Source organism: Schistosoma mansoni, chromosome W (assembly GCF_000237925.1).
Source record: "Schistosoma mansoni strain Puerto Rico chromosome W, complete genome".
NCBI lineage: Eukaryota > Metazoa > Platyhelminthes > Trematoda > Strigeidida > Schistosomatidae > Schistosoma > Schistosoma mansoni.
This window is the reverse complement of record NC_031502.1, coordinates 47256302-47270626: the sequence shown is the minus strand read 5'-3', so window position 1 is coordinate 47270626 and position 14325 is coordinate 47256302. Positions and strand designations below refer to the sequence as shown.

The 14325-nt window shown below is 32.0% G+C and overlaps 1 protein-coding gene across 1 annotated transcript in view; it reads left to right on the top strand.

Moving 5' to 3' along the window:
• Window positions 1-14325, top strand: part of Smp_151920 (hypothetical protein) — a gene marked incomplete at both ends in the record, with an annotated part of 43719 nt that overhangs the window by 27498 nt on the left and 1896 nt on the right. Inside the window, 2 exons of the mRNA XM_018789928.1 lie at window positions 7271-7642; window positions 12741-12896. Of these exons, the coding sequence (XP_018655322.1) occupies window positions 7271-7642; window positions 12741-12896 (528 nt within the window). The remainder of the gene's footprint in view (window positions 1-7270; window positions 7643-12740; window positions 12897-14325) is intronic.

Here is a 14325-nt window from a genome sequence, read left to right as displayed (position 1 = left end):
GGCCGTCCAGTGCTTCCAGGTTTTCCCTGATGGTCTAGCTTCAATTGACTCACGCTTTCAACTATGAAAATACTAAATCTCCACAAAACCCCTTCTGATAATATATTTATTTGTGTTTAATTGATGTTAATTTTTTGGAATTCATTTTCTTTTTTTTAATATTTTCTATACAGGAAATGGAAAGAAAATTTGCTCTTTCAGTTAGTAAAATAAAACCACCATGTAAATTATTTAAACTAAATGATAATGGAAAATTATCAATGATTAATATTGATTTAAATGATCAACAAATTGAATTACTAAGTTTAAAACAAATGTTTAAACAAGCATTTAATATGGTGAATACAATCAATTCATCAGTATCATCATCATCTAATAATAATAATAATAATAATAGTATTGAGGTATCATCAATTCATAGTACATTATTTGATCAAGTACCTAATTCATATGCAATTTATTTAAATGAACATGCACAATATCATCGTGTTCCATTGCCAAATTATGGTCATCCACCTCCACCGGTAATTTCATTATTCAATATTTTATATTCTTAAATTTAATTTATTGATTTGATATAGGGATTTTTTTTTAAACTTATGAAAGTATACTTTTTTATAGATGGAATATAATATAATTTTTCCCAATACTGTTATATATTACTATCGACTGATGATACCTATGTAAAGATAAAATACGTAATAATGCATAAGTAATATATATATATATATATATATGTTACTACAAGTACTGTTCAATATTGTATCCATTGAAGAAATGGATTACTATTGTGATATAATATGATAGTCCAATAAATAATATTCTGATGAGTAAATGATGATAAATGCATTCAGTTTTTTGAAATTTTTCAATCTAAATGCTACAATAAACTGAATTATTTATCACTTTACTTCTCTGACAAATTTCTTAGTGACCCATTTTTTTTTAAGAACAGTGGAAATCAAATATCACTATGATGTAACCTATGATTTCTTGATTTTGATAATATTTATTTTGCATATCAAGAATCTTCTATCACCGAATGACAATTAAACCATTCATCCTACTTACAAATTCCTATACTGATGTTAAACATATACTCACTAGTGATTAGGTTCAAGATGGATTTATTGGAGTTCTGGTAAGAACCCCTAATCAGAAGAGTTCAATCCGTGTCGGGTGTGAAACAGTTATCCACTTCAAATAATGGATGAAGTGCTGTGCATGATCATGGATCGATTAAAGTTATTCATTAATTGTGTTGGATGCTGTATAAATAGTGGTCTTGAGGTTAAGCGTCCACACACAGGATCGGAGATCTTGAGTTCGTGTTCAATGTGTGTGATCATGGATGCCCAGTGCTGAGGGGTTCCATGGTAGAACGAAACGACCGTCCAGTGATTCTATGTTTTCAATGATGGTCTAGCTTACATCGACTCATAAATTCAACCGTTAAAAATACTTCAAAGTTTATGGACAAAAGATTTGAGATGACAGTTACTTTAATAATGAGATCCAATTTTTTTAAACATATCCATTATTCATCTTTTTATTAGGCTATATAGTTGCTCTAATATGGTAGACAAAAAATTTCTCTCATTAAGTGAATTTCCATTCCCACAACCCAGTAAGTAACAGTAACTATTGAGCCTACTATCCAAAGGCGTTCGAACGAACTCGCTATATTTAAATTGCAATCAGACGCAAAGATTTTTTTAAATAAAGGTTGACAATTAGATGACATGTAATTGAAGTTCTGCTTGAATTCTTCTATATTATCCAGTACAGAATAACTAACGAGATTATTTTCCTTAAGAAATAACTTATAATGTTGTGATTTATCTGACAAAATAACGAAACAATAATCGTTTTACTAATAAAAAACGAATCGTAATGTACGAAATTATTGCTAAAAAGCATTTTGTGGAAACGTTTCCGCATCGACTCACAGTGAATCCATATTAGAAATACTGATATAAATCACATCGTCTGCTAAACAATTGTTATGTAATTGAATTTTGGACGACATGGACTAGGAGAAAGGAACGAAAATGGGGAGATGAGCAAATTTGTGTTCATTCAACAAAGTAGTTATAGGCTGCACAATATCCCCATACAAACGCATATACAAGGCTACATGGGTCTCACTGGATCACACCATGGAGAACCAGATAGATTATATGTACATCGGAAAAAAAATTCACAAGTTCAGTGAAGACGTGAGAACAAAGAGAAGAGCTAACGTAGCTTTAGGTCATCAACTGGTTTTGGCCAAAATGAAATTGAAGCTAAAGAAGCAATCGGCAAATAGGGAAACAGCATTACAAAAGCTCAATACAGCCTTCCTTTGACATACTGACAAACCTTATGGATTCAAGATAACTATCAACAACAGGTTACAAGCCTTACATGATCTAGTGAAAGAACAAGAAACTATGACGGAGGACAACTGGAAAGGGATCAAAGAAGCCATAACTTCGAAGTGTCAGGAGGTGCTGGACTGCAACAAGCACCATCATAAGGAACGGATCTCCATCAAAATCCTTGATAAGACTGAAGAAAGGAAGAACAAAGAGACAGCAATTAGCAACAGTCGAACAAGAACAGAGAAAGCCAAGGCATAAGCAGAGTATGCAGAAGCAAACAGCAAAGTGAAAGAAAGCATTGAAGCCGACAAGCAGAAATACATGGGAGAGCTAGCAACGAAGGAAGAAAAAGCTGCAAGAGAAAGGAATATGAAACAACTATATGACACGACGGAGAAATTGGTAGGCAAATATAGTAAACCAGAGAAACTAGTCAAGAACAAAGAAGGGAAGACAATCACTGAGATTCGAGAACAGAAGAACAAATGGGTAGAACACTTCAAGGAACTTTTGAATAGACCAGCTTCATTGAATCCACCGGATATCAAAGCAGCACACACAGGCCTTCCTATAGATATCACTCCACCAATGATCTAAGAAAACAGGATGGCAATTAGACAAATCAGGAGTGGCAAAACAGCAGGACCTGACAATATACCAGCCAAAGCACTGAAACCAGACATCGAATTAACTACAAAGATGTTTCACACTCTATTCAGGAAGATTTGGGAGGAAGTCTAAGTACCACAGACACTGAGGAGAAGGATATGTCATCAAGATACCAAAGAAAGATCTAAACAAATGTGAGAACTACAGATGCATAACACCACTATCTGTACCACGAAAAATTTTCAACAGAGTGTTGCTGAACCGAATGAAAGATTCAGCGAACGTCCAGCTTCCAAATCAACAGTCTAGATCCCTCAAGGATGGATCGTGCGCAAACTAAATTGTGACACCACGGATCATCGATGAACAATCACTTGAGTGGAATTCGTCACTATACATCAACTTACTTGACTATGAGAAGGCATTTGACAGTGTGGATAGAAGAATTTTATGGAACCTTCCTTCACACTATGGTGTACCTGAGAAAATTGTCAACATCACCTAGAATTCTTACGAAGGACTACACTGCAAAGTCGTGCATAGAAGACAGATGACAGATGCATTCCAAGTGAGGACTGGAGTCAGACAAGGCTGATTACTCTCCCCCTTTCTCTTTCTTCTGGGGGTTGACTGGATTGTGGAGACCTATATATCTGAGGGGAAGGACAGAATTCAACGGATAGCTTGCATGTAACTAGACCATTTGGACTGCACAGATGACCTAGCTTTTCTACCCCATACACACCAACAAATGCAGATCAAGGCAAATAGTGTAGTAGCAGCAGCCTCTACATCAGTAGGCCCCAACATATACAAGGGAAAAACCGATATCCTCAAATACAAAACAAAGTACACTAACCCAATCCCACTTGATGGAGAAACTCTGGAAGATGTAGAAACATTCACGTATCTGGGTAGCATCACTGAAGATTAAGGAAGATCTGATGCAAACATAAAGGAAAGGATTAGCAAGGTAAGAACCACATTCCTACAATTAAAGAACGTATGGAACTCAAAACAACAGTCAAACAATATCAGAGTGAAAATTTTCAGTACGAACGTCAAGACAGTTCTACTGTACGGAGCTGAAACGTGGAGAACTACTACATCCATCGTCAAGAAGGTACAAGTATTTATAAACAGTTGTTTACGCAAAATACTCAACATTCACTGGCCGGATACTATCAACAATAGCCTTCTGTGGGAGAGGACAAACCACCTTCCAGATGAAAAGGAAATTAGGAAAAGACGTTGGAAGTAGATAGGACATACATTAAGGAAACCACCAAACTGCATCACGAAGCAATCACTAACTTGGAATCCAGAAGTGAAACGTAAAAGAGGAAGGCCAAAGAACACGCTGCATCGGGAATTGGAAGCAAACTTGAAAAGGATGAATAACAACTGGAAAGGATTGCTTGGGACAGACTTGGATGGAGAATGCTGGTGAGTGGCCTATGCTTCTCTGTGAGGGTTAACAAGCGTAAATAAGTATGTAATCAAATTCTCATGGAACTATAAGTTAGACGCTAACCAGAATTCCAATTCAATTAAATCTCCTAGCAACATGAAATTTCCTTTAAATCAACCGAATCACATGATATTAAAATAATTTAATTTAATCTAGTTAATTTAAATCGATTGAATTGTTTTGGTGATATTTTCATATGATAACGAACTAAAATAAACAGGTTTCTCAATTATATTTATTCAACTGGGCGTGAATTATATTTAATTTTGTCAACTGATCAATTGAATTTTTACACATTAATATAAAACTCGATATTAAGATGATGGGTAATTTAATGAGAAGCATCTAAAACCCATCTCCTCAGGCTTAATTTTTTCTGACTGAGTAATCGTAGATGGAAATCTTCAAACGTGAATTATGTATTCCTTTTTTTCTTTGCATTTTGAGGTAAACTTTATCACACACTGACTTCAACTGACGAATCTTCAAAAACCAAAAAAACATAGGAAGACTGTTTAGTCGTTGTTTGACCCGCTTCAGAAGTGCTCAGACACGACCACAGAAAATATCAAACGATAACTTTCAGAAATTTTGACTAATGAATTGTTTCCAGACTAATTATCAAGAAATTAAATTCATCACGCTAATTCGTAATATAGAATGTTGCGCGTTCATTATTACTGACTACTTTCGTTTACTGTTACAAGATAGCTCAGATCCACAGCTTACGATGTCTAACTATAAATTATAAAATTTCTGTCAAATTTAAATAACCAGTGTTCACATGATTATTATTTGGTTATTTTAAAAGATTATTCTTTTTATCTCAAAGTAATTTTCTCAATCAACTAAACTCAGTTAATGAATCATTAATAATTGTGATTTACTGATAAGCTACTTTGTGCTTATTCTGGATTGTATACGAGTGTACATACACGACGATGTAATTATTATTCTGAAAACAAAAACGGTAAAAAGGGTAAAATTACAAGATGAAATTAGATAACTTCTATTGATAAATAAATATTTCTTATATAAGGAATATGAGAGTAGAATTTACATTTTGCATTTACTATGGTAAGTATGTACGACTGACGTACAAATCTGAATTTCATCAATTGCCTATGACATTTTACACATTTTATGAAATAGTAATTTCATTAATACGAATATTCGTCAACGTTAGAACGAATAGTTTGACAAAAATTGGGCGCCGAGTTTAGAGAAAATTACATTTGAAATAGTCTCAGCGATTGAAATTTAAATGATTCCAACGTTTCGTCCAGCTAACTTGTCTGGACTTCTTCAGGGAAGTAATCAAAATCAAAATCATCAAAGAAATATATAGTTTTTTTTAACAATCATATCAAAATCTATACTACGTCAGTCGAATGAGATTCAAGCGAAAAGTTCAACGATGTGAAATAAAAAGAGACTGGATGAATTGTGTGTGTATGTATGTGTAAGATGAGTTATTAATGAATGATATTCAGTGTTGACATGTTTCTATGTGAAGTAAAAATAAGAATAAAATTGCAAATTGAAGGTTGAAAAATTGTTTCTGAATCATCGAATTGCAAGTAAAAATGAGAATCATCAAGTACATAATTGTAATGCTAAACATAACTCATATTGATTCCAGTCAAAATAACGATTCATGTGAAATAAACAGGTTGAATAAAGAAAGAAAGGGTTCAATTACTTGTTGATGAATATTTGCCAAATGGTTGCTAGCTGAATACCATCCTTTCTGTATAGGCTGTTCTTATTCACCCATATATACAGCGCTTCTGTTGTCAATCTTTCTTTGTGAGTGTTGAAACCTTTCTGAAGTATTTTGGCCCCTTCAAAATTAATCATATGTCCCGTTTCTAACGCATATAACGCTATTGCAGACTTATTCTCAAGTTTCCTTATGTAAACCGAAGTTTTGGGAACATTTTTTAAACACTGTTTATGTTCCTTCAACCTTAAATTCAATTGTCTGGATGTTTCTCCAATATAATTTCATAATTTCATTACTTAGTAAATTAGTTACATTTTGGGGGGGGAGGGGTTATAGATATTTAATTTTACAATCTTTTGAATTTGTTTCCATATTGTCAGTTACTGATCATAAAATGTTTTCGGTTTCATTTATACAGATCTGTTAGTTGATCAATTTAAATCAATCATATAAATATCAGCTTATTCAAAGTTCATTTGACTTATTTTAGGTGTATGATAAATCTTCATCGATATATCTTTCTTCGTATCCTCATTTGTATTATGGAATTTTCTATTTCCGGTAGCAAATATCAATTTTCCATACTTGTATAGGTCATTTTTAAATATAATTAAAAAAGATATCTTTATTCTCTTAGGTAATCACTCCAGACTTAAGATTTATTCATGAATAATTCACTGTTTCAGTAATGGCATTATAATTACCTTATTTAAGCTGATGTTTAACAAATGTCTACTTCAGATGTATGTATTAAGTAAATATTTCAACGACTATACTACAGCATCTTTATCAATGAACAATCAATATTTTTATTTAAGCATCAACATAGTGACAAGATAATGTAATGATCAATGTTGCAGTGATATTTAATGCCTTTAAGACAAAAAATGCTAAAGGTCTAGGGACCAACATGACAGTAAAGTTCGACTGTTTACATTTTCTAGTTCCATGAAGTTTATATTCATATAGACAAGGTATACAACACTATTTATTTTAGTTCTATGTGTTGACATAATTTTTATACCTATTTTGTTTTGGAAATCATGTCTTCGTTTGATTTATTTTACTCTCTAAACATCTTTTTTACATTATGGACAGATTTTTGATGACATATTACGTTTAATGTTGAATAATGCTCGTGGTCTTTTAGCCAGTACAAATACATGTCTTTCATTAAAACATGCTTGCAGTGGTTTAAGTCAACCAAGTAAATCAGCAAGACAATCCATTTTTAATCCAACCAATAAAGATGACTTACAATTACCAAGTCCATCAGATACATTATTAAACAAGGTGGCTGTAACAAATCTAATATTTTTTTGTGGAACTGGTCGTGAACGAACAAGTTTGGCTATGGCTATAGCTGGGCTTATTCATTGTCATTTATTTGGATTTATGTTTGGTTATCGAGTTGAAGAAGAAGAACGTATTTCATTACGTGATGCAAAATACACCAAGGGCGAGTTTATTGTGAGTTTAATTAAATGAACAGAGATTTTCAACCGTAAAACCAAGTTACGTTTTGAGATAATCTAGTTCAGGCGATATATATATATATATATATATATATATATATATATAATGAGTAGTTGATCATCTAACAACTATTCGAGCCCTTTCATACTACTGAGTAGAAGTTCTTAGTTCAATCCATATTTCTATCTTCAGTTGATCCCTTGCATAGCTCAATGAAAACTGTATCATTTCTGACATGAGTATACTCTGCCAATCAAGACATCATCAGAACTTCTAGAATCCACCTATAACCTAGTCAGTATATAGCAGTTAATTATAATCAAGCTGGAATTATTTTATACTGTTCAATTTAAAGTCACTCTTTCCATTGCTATCCAGAACTATTTGACTTTTAAAGAGTTTTTTTCATCTGACCTCAGTGCACATCAGTACATCTGGTTATAAATAGTCGAAATGAAAAATTATATTTCTTAACAGTTGTTAAATAACTTTCCATTTCTAAGATGAATTCAAACAACTCTTTGAATCCCTATACATAATAGTTAGATGTTTCCAAACTGAACAGCTATTAAAAGATACTTATTGTATATCGGTAGAGTTGAAATGCCATCTTTATTACAATTAAAGACAATCAATTGTCATTCGCATAAATGTTGTTTGATTTGATTAGTTTCTACTTTGAATTGAAACTTGACTCTTTCGTTAAATATACTTTTACACAAAGAGTTAATAAATGTGACCTCGATAGATAACTAGTTACTAATTGTAACATTGAGTGGACTAAGAAGCATCTATTCTAACTAGAATATGAGAGAAAACTACTGAAGAAAGTAAATCTTATATATTTTAGTTTCATGAACATAATATAACAATGATGAATCCAAACCAACCGGTGATCATCATGATTTTTTTTAAATAAATGCTTTCTTATAAAATTTATCAGAAATTCTATTTTCCCATAACAGCAATTATGCATTTATATTAAGTTAATTAAATAGAATAGTGATTTTCTAATAATTCAGTGGTCTGTTGATTAAGTGCTCTGGCGTGAGACTGGTAGGTCCTGGGTTCGAATCTCGCGAGGCGGGATCGTAGATGCGCACTGCTGAGGAGTCTCATAATAGGACGGAACGGCTGTCCAGTGCTTCCAGGTTTTCTATGATGGTCTAGCTTCAATTGACTCATGATCTCAACTATAGAAAATTCATAAAACAGTTTAGTTATTCCTTTTATCTTATTATATTGGAAACAACAAATTAATTTTTAGAAACAATTTTGATGAAATGTGAAAATCAAAATGTTTGAAGTTATCTATAATGTATTTAATAGCTATTGTGTCGAATTTAACTTTTTCAGTCGTTTTTCGGTACATTTATTGACTGAAAGCTGCAAATAAATACATTTTTGGTTAGGAGTTTTATTTTAAACGCTAACCTTTACAACATTTGTCTTCCTCATTCATGATTTCAAATTACGACACACTGGATATAGTCATAGCAACTAGCTGTAAATAACTCCAACCCACTAAAATGAAATTCTAGTGATTATCATACACTATTATGCGGAAACTATTCAGTAAATGACTGAAAGTGCAACCTACTATCCATGTAGTGAACATTGAATTCATTATAGATAATATCACCCACCGAAACCATAGACTGATAATTTCGATTGAAATTTATGACTAATTAGGTATCTAAAGGATAAGACTATAATTTATCTACTACCTTTGAGCGACACTAAGAAGTCCTTGGGAATGTCAACCTACATACTACGACTAAATGAAGGTTATAAACCAGTATCAGGAATTGGGATTAATATTTACAGTTGATAGTTAGGGTTAAGAATTTGATATAGGGTTTTCATCAAGAACTTACATCATCTATAATGACAAAACTCTATTTAACCAAATGAATGAATTAATTTCACACTAAAATTCAAGACCTGTTGTAGTAAATCTGATTCGTTTGTTCATAAATTATAGTTTCATTGTCTAAACGGTTATTTAATAATTTTTTATATAGTTGAAATCACAAGTCACTTGAAGCTAGACCGTCATGAACTACCTGGAAGCACTAAACGGCCTTTTTTCCATGATGGTCTAGCTTCAATTGACTCATGATTTCAACTACATAAAAAAATTTACTAAAATCTTCACAATTCCCCCCCTTCTGATATTTAATAATTATAAATTATTTTCTTTTCAATTTATTATCAATCAATAAAATGATTTTATTTTTTTAATTTTATTTTAAATGAAATAGATTATAAAAAAATTGATTCGTATGTTACCAAGAGGTCATCAAATAAAACGTGAAGTTGATTATGTTTTAGATAGATGTTATGAATCAATGTCTATGATGCATTTTCATACAAGAGAAGAAATTTATTTTACTTATGTTAAAGTATGATTTAAACATTTTTTTATAGTTATTATTATTTAATAAGAGAAAATATTTTTTGGGGGGATTTTTAATAGTTTATATTATTCCTTTCTTATATTTTTTACGAACATACATAGCTCCAGAAGAATTATTAACTTGAAGTATACTTAAAAGCATTTTAAATTCCCTTGTTATTATTTGTTTCAATCTTCCCATTAATGTTCAGGACTTCAATTGATCAGACACTTATTAGCATACGTGCATACTGTGCGTATTGCCTGAGTAGATAACGCGATGTCGTTTGAAGCGAAAGGTACTGAGTTCGAGTCCCAGAGTAAATATCAACTTTGAGATGCAGGTACACCCAGTTGACAAGTCCGAAATGGGACGAAACGCGCGTGTCCTGGATTCCAATGCTAGCCGCCATCCATCAAAAACATTCTATTTTCGGATTGATTTTTACTTTTTAAAAGTTAAGGGTAAATATCTTGTTTGGTGTGTAGAAACTCAAAGATTATGTCAATGTTCCATACCTTAATTAAATGGGTTTTTGCATACGTTCCTATTAATACGTTTAAAATTATTGAATAGTGAAGAATGTTTATAGCTTACCTAGAGAAGTTGATTAGTATTGCAGTTTTCGAGATGAGTCATTACTTTATCGAGTAAATGAAGCGTTCACTTCAAGGCAAATTAAGTGCTGATGATTTTGTGTAGAACGGCAAACAAAGATTTTTAAACAAACTTTCTAGATAAAAGAACATCATATCACCAAGTGTTTTGATTGTTTTCTTAACTAACATCAACAACCCAGACTTTGCAACATGACAATTTATTGACATGATTTTCCAAGTCCTTTACAAATCAATTTACCTGTATAGACATGTGTAATTGTTATTATTCGAGCTAGTATCTAACACACATTGCGTATGCTAAGCAAATTATCATGAGTTATTTGGTTAAAACTTGACCAACTGCACTCTATACCTTTCTAGCTTTATGTAGACACTCGGTCTTGTTGAGAATGCAATAGTCTCTTCAATAGCTCATGTATTAAGGATGAGCCAGTAGGTCTTCTTTCACCTAATAATGGTCCTGAATGACAGCTTTTAGAAGACTTGGTTAGACTTTTTGTTTGATTAACGGATTTCCTGTATTGTTCAGACAGCATCTTTTCAGTTTTACTACGAAACAAGGTAAGTTAGTAAGAATTCTTTCCCCTCTGTGTCATAAGATGATCGTGGTGATGACTATTATAAATAGATATCCTGAATAAAGAACTTTCAGTAAATATAGCTTTTAGAAAAGGTAAGCATATGCATATCCCATTCTGGTTGTACTGATAAAGTATTCCTGGTAATAAATTACGTAATCCAAATTTACACTACTGAAAAGTAATTGAAGTAGTACATCTTTCTACGAACTAGCTTCAAAGAGAAATGATTAGTATGAACAAGTGTAATGAATGAAGTCATGGGTGGTAAACCAATTTATGGAATTAAGCAGAATAACAAAGGGCATTTATAAAATATTAGGACAATGCAACCAATACATTATTTGGACTTTTTCGATGAATAGTTTCTTACAAGCTCCATCTTTCTTTCGTCACTGTTGCTACTTTGACTACTTCTGTTCATTTTTCTATTATTCTGATATTCTTCTTCTGTCGGTCAGAATCCTACTTCTAATTCTTGATAAATACTACTGAAATCTGTACGTACCGGTAATACATGCCACATTAGTACATAACTAAGATTTGAAATATTGGTTTTAATAAGAATCTGTATATAGTGATGAGTTTGATGAAATTCTCAACACGGACATTCGTGCACTAATTACAAAAAAGAAATGTTTTTATAAACGATGGCTAAATATGATGCTGTTTGATTACAGTTTAAGCAATTGATTTGAATTTAAAGAAAAACTTAAATAATTGATCAAAGAAGTTATTTCCAACGAATTCTTATCAGATCCAAGAAGTTTACACATATCTATATGATCAAAAAAAAAATTCAACCTTGACAAAAGAATTTTTTCCAATAAAATACGGAACATAGACAAACAATCGTGAATTTTTCAAAATTACAGTTGTTGTTTATCAACTTTGATATGATTACTAATGTAACGATTACTTGAAGAGTGTCCTAAGCGAGATAAATTTAGTGATTTAGTTGAACCAAATGAACTAAGGTCGAATTCTTCATGTTTAACTACATATTTACTTAGTTCTTCTAAAAGATGCTAATAAATGTGATGAAATGAATGTTTGGAATATCAATTAACTCAGCCAATGAATACCATTAAAAGTAGTTATCATCACCGGGTTCGCAAAAATGGATTACTTACAAACCCCTTTATAGTACTATTTACACGTCATAAATAATGTTTTCAAATTAAATTAAGAAATATAAGAGATACATTATACTGAAACTAGTGTCAAACTAGTAAGTCATTATTTAATACCAAGAATATTCATTTTAAATTGCTATTAGAAAATGATTAAGTCTACAGAGTCAACTGATCTCGTACAAACAGTACAGATAACTTGAACGGATAGGTTATAATAAGTAACTTCTTATATTAATGCATAATAAAGCATGAAACTATTTTTATCATTTTGAACAGGATGATTCAAGTGTTACAGTACTACATCTAACTTAAAAATATTTGCCATCGGTGATATAACAGACGTTATTTGTTATTTTTAGGCAAGAGATGAAAATGATCCAGAAAAGAAATTACGACTACGTAAAAGAAGTTTAGCCTATTTGGAACGATACTTTTTTCTAATTCTCTTCAATGCATATCTTCACGATCAACAACCCAAACGGTGGAAAATTTCATTTGAAGTTTGGATTCAACAAGTAAGTTTTTCTTTCTTTGAATTGTCAAATTATGAAATTAGATCAGAAGGGGTTTTGTGGAGATTTCAGTATTTTCATAGTTGAAATCATGAGTCAGTTGAAGCTACACCACCATGGAAAACCTGGAAGCACCGATCCAATGGTGTTAAGTGCTCTGGTGCGAGACTGGTAGGTCCTGAGTTCGGATCTCGCGAGGCAGGATCGTGGATGCGCACTACTGAGGAGTCCCACAGTAGGACGAAACGGCCATCCAGTGCTTTCAGGTTTTCCATGGTGGTGTAGCTTCAACTGACTCATGATTTGAACTATGAAATTGTTTATTACATTGATTGATTATTGTCAGTGATAAAACTGAAACAATTTATTAAACATTCATGTTTGTACAAATGAAATAAATGGAAACTTTTGTAAAGTTATCAAAATTAATGTTTTCATTATTAGATATAAAACTGAACTATAATTGATAAACCACTATTGTATGTAAACAACTGGTAAATATGTCCAAAAATAAATTCTCCTACATTCATACATGCCACTTATATTCATAGGAAAAGATAATTAATTAAATCCTAAACGTCAATAAACTTAATTAGTTATTTATAATTTTTTAATCTAGTGGATATCACTCAAGTACCTATCTTGAAAGATGATAGGTTTTCATTTCAGTTAAAGCATCATGAATCACATATACTCAAATGCTTAGAGATATGAAATAAAATATTTGTTCTGAACTGCACCAACCTGTTATCATTGAATACATGTCACGTTTATATGGTAACAGTTTTAATATACTGTAGTGTCGGTTGATATGTTAAGCTCATATACTTTATTCTAGCTTCTGGAAAAGCCAATATACCCAGTCAGTTATTCACTTATTAACCCTGACTGTTTTTATATGAGCGTATGTGTGTACACTTCTTATCCTATTCATCACATGTCTGTCATTTATTCTTGTCTGACTATAAATATTGATTAACGCTTGGTAAAAGTGAGTTGGCTTACACACCATCTCCAATGCGTGTCATTTTTGCTTCACTCGCTGATATTTGCTCATGTGCTTATAACTTTCTGGCCTGTGTCATTTGTCAATAAAATTGTAGCTGCCACTTCTCTTTGCCTTCTTATTTGATGCACCGTTAAGATTTGTATTAAAACGGTTATCGAGGTGAACGATTAGTGTAGCATGGCACTACAATACTATTCGTTGTGTAAATCTACAGTAAATATGATAAAAATCTTATATTAAAATACTTCCATTAATCACTTAGTATTATTTGTTCGAATCTTCCCATTGATTTTTAGGATTGCAACTGGTCAGTCTCTTATTGGCATATGTGCATACTGTGCGTATTGCCTCGATATACCCTTGATTCACAAGCATTGTAAGCAAAGATGAATAGTAGCTAGCAGTGGAATCCAGGACGCGCGT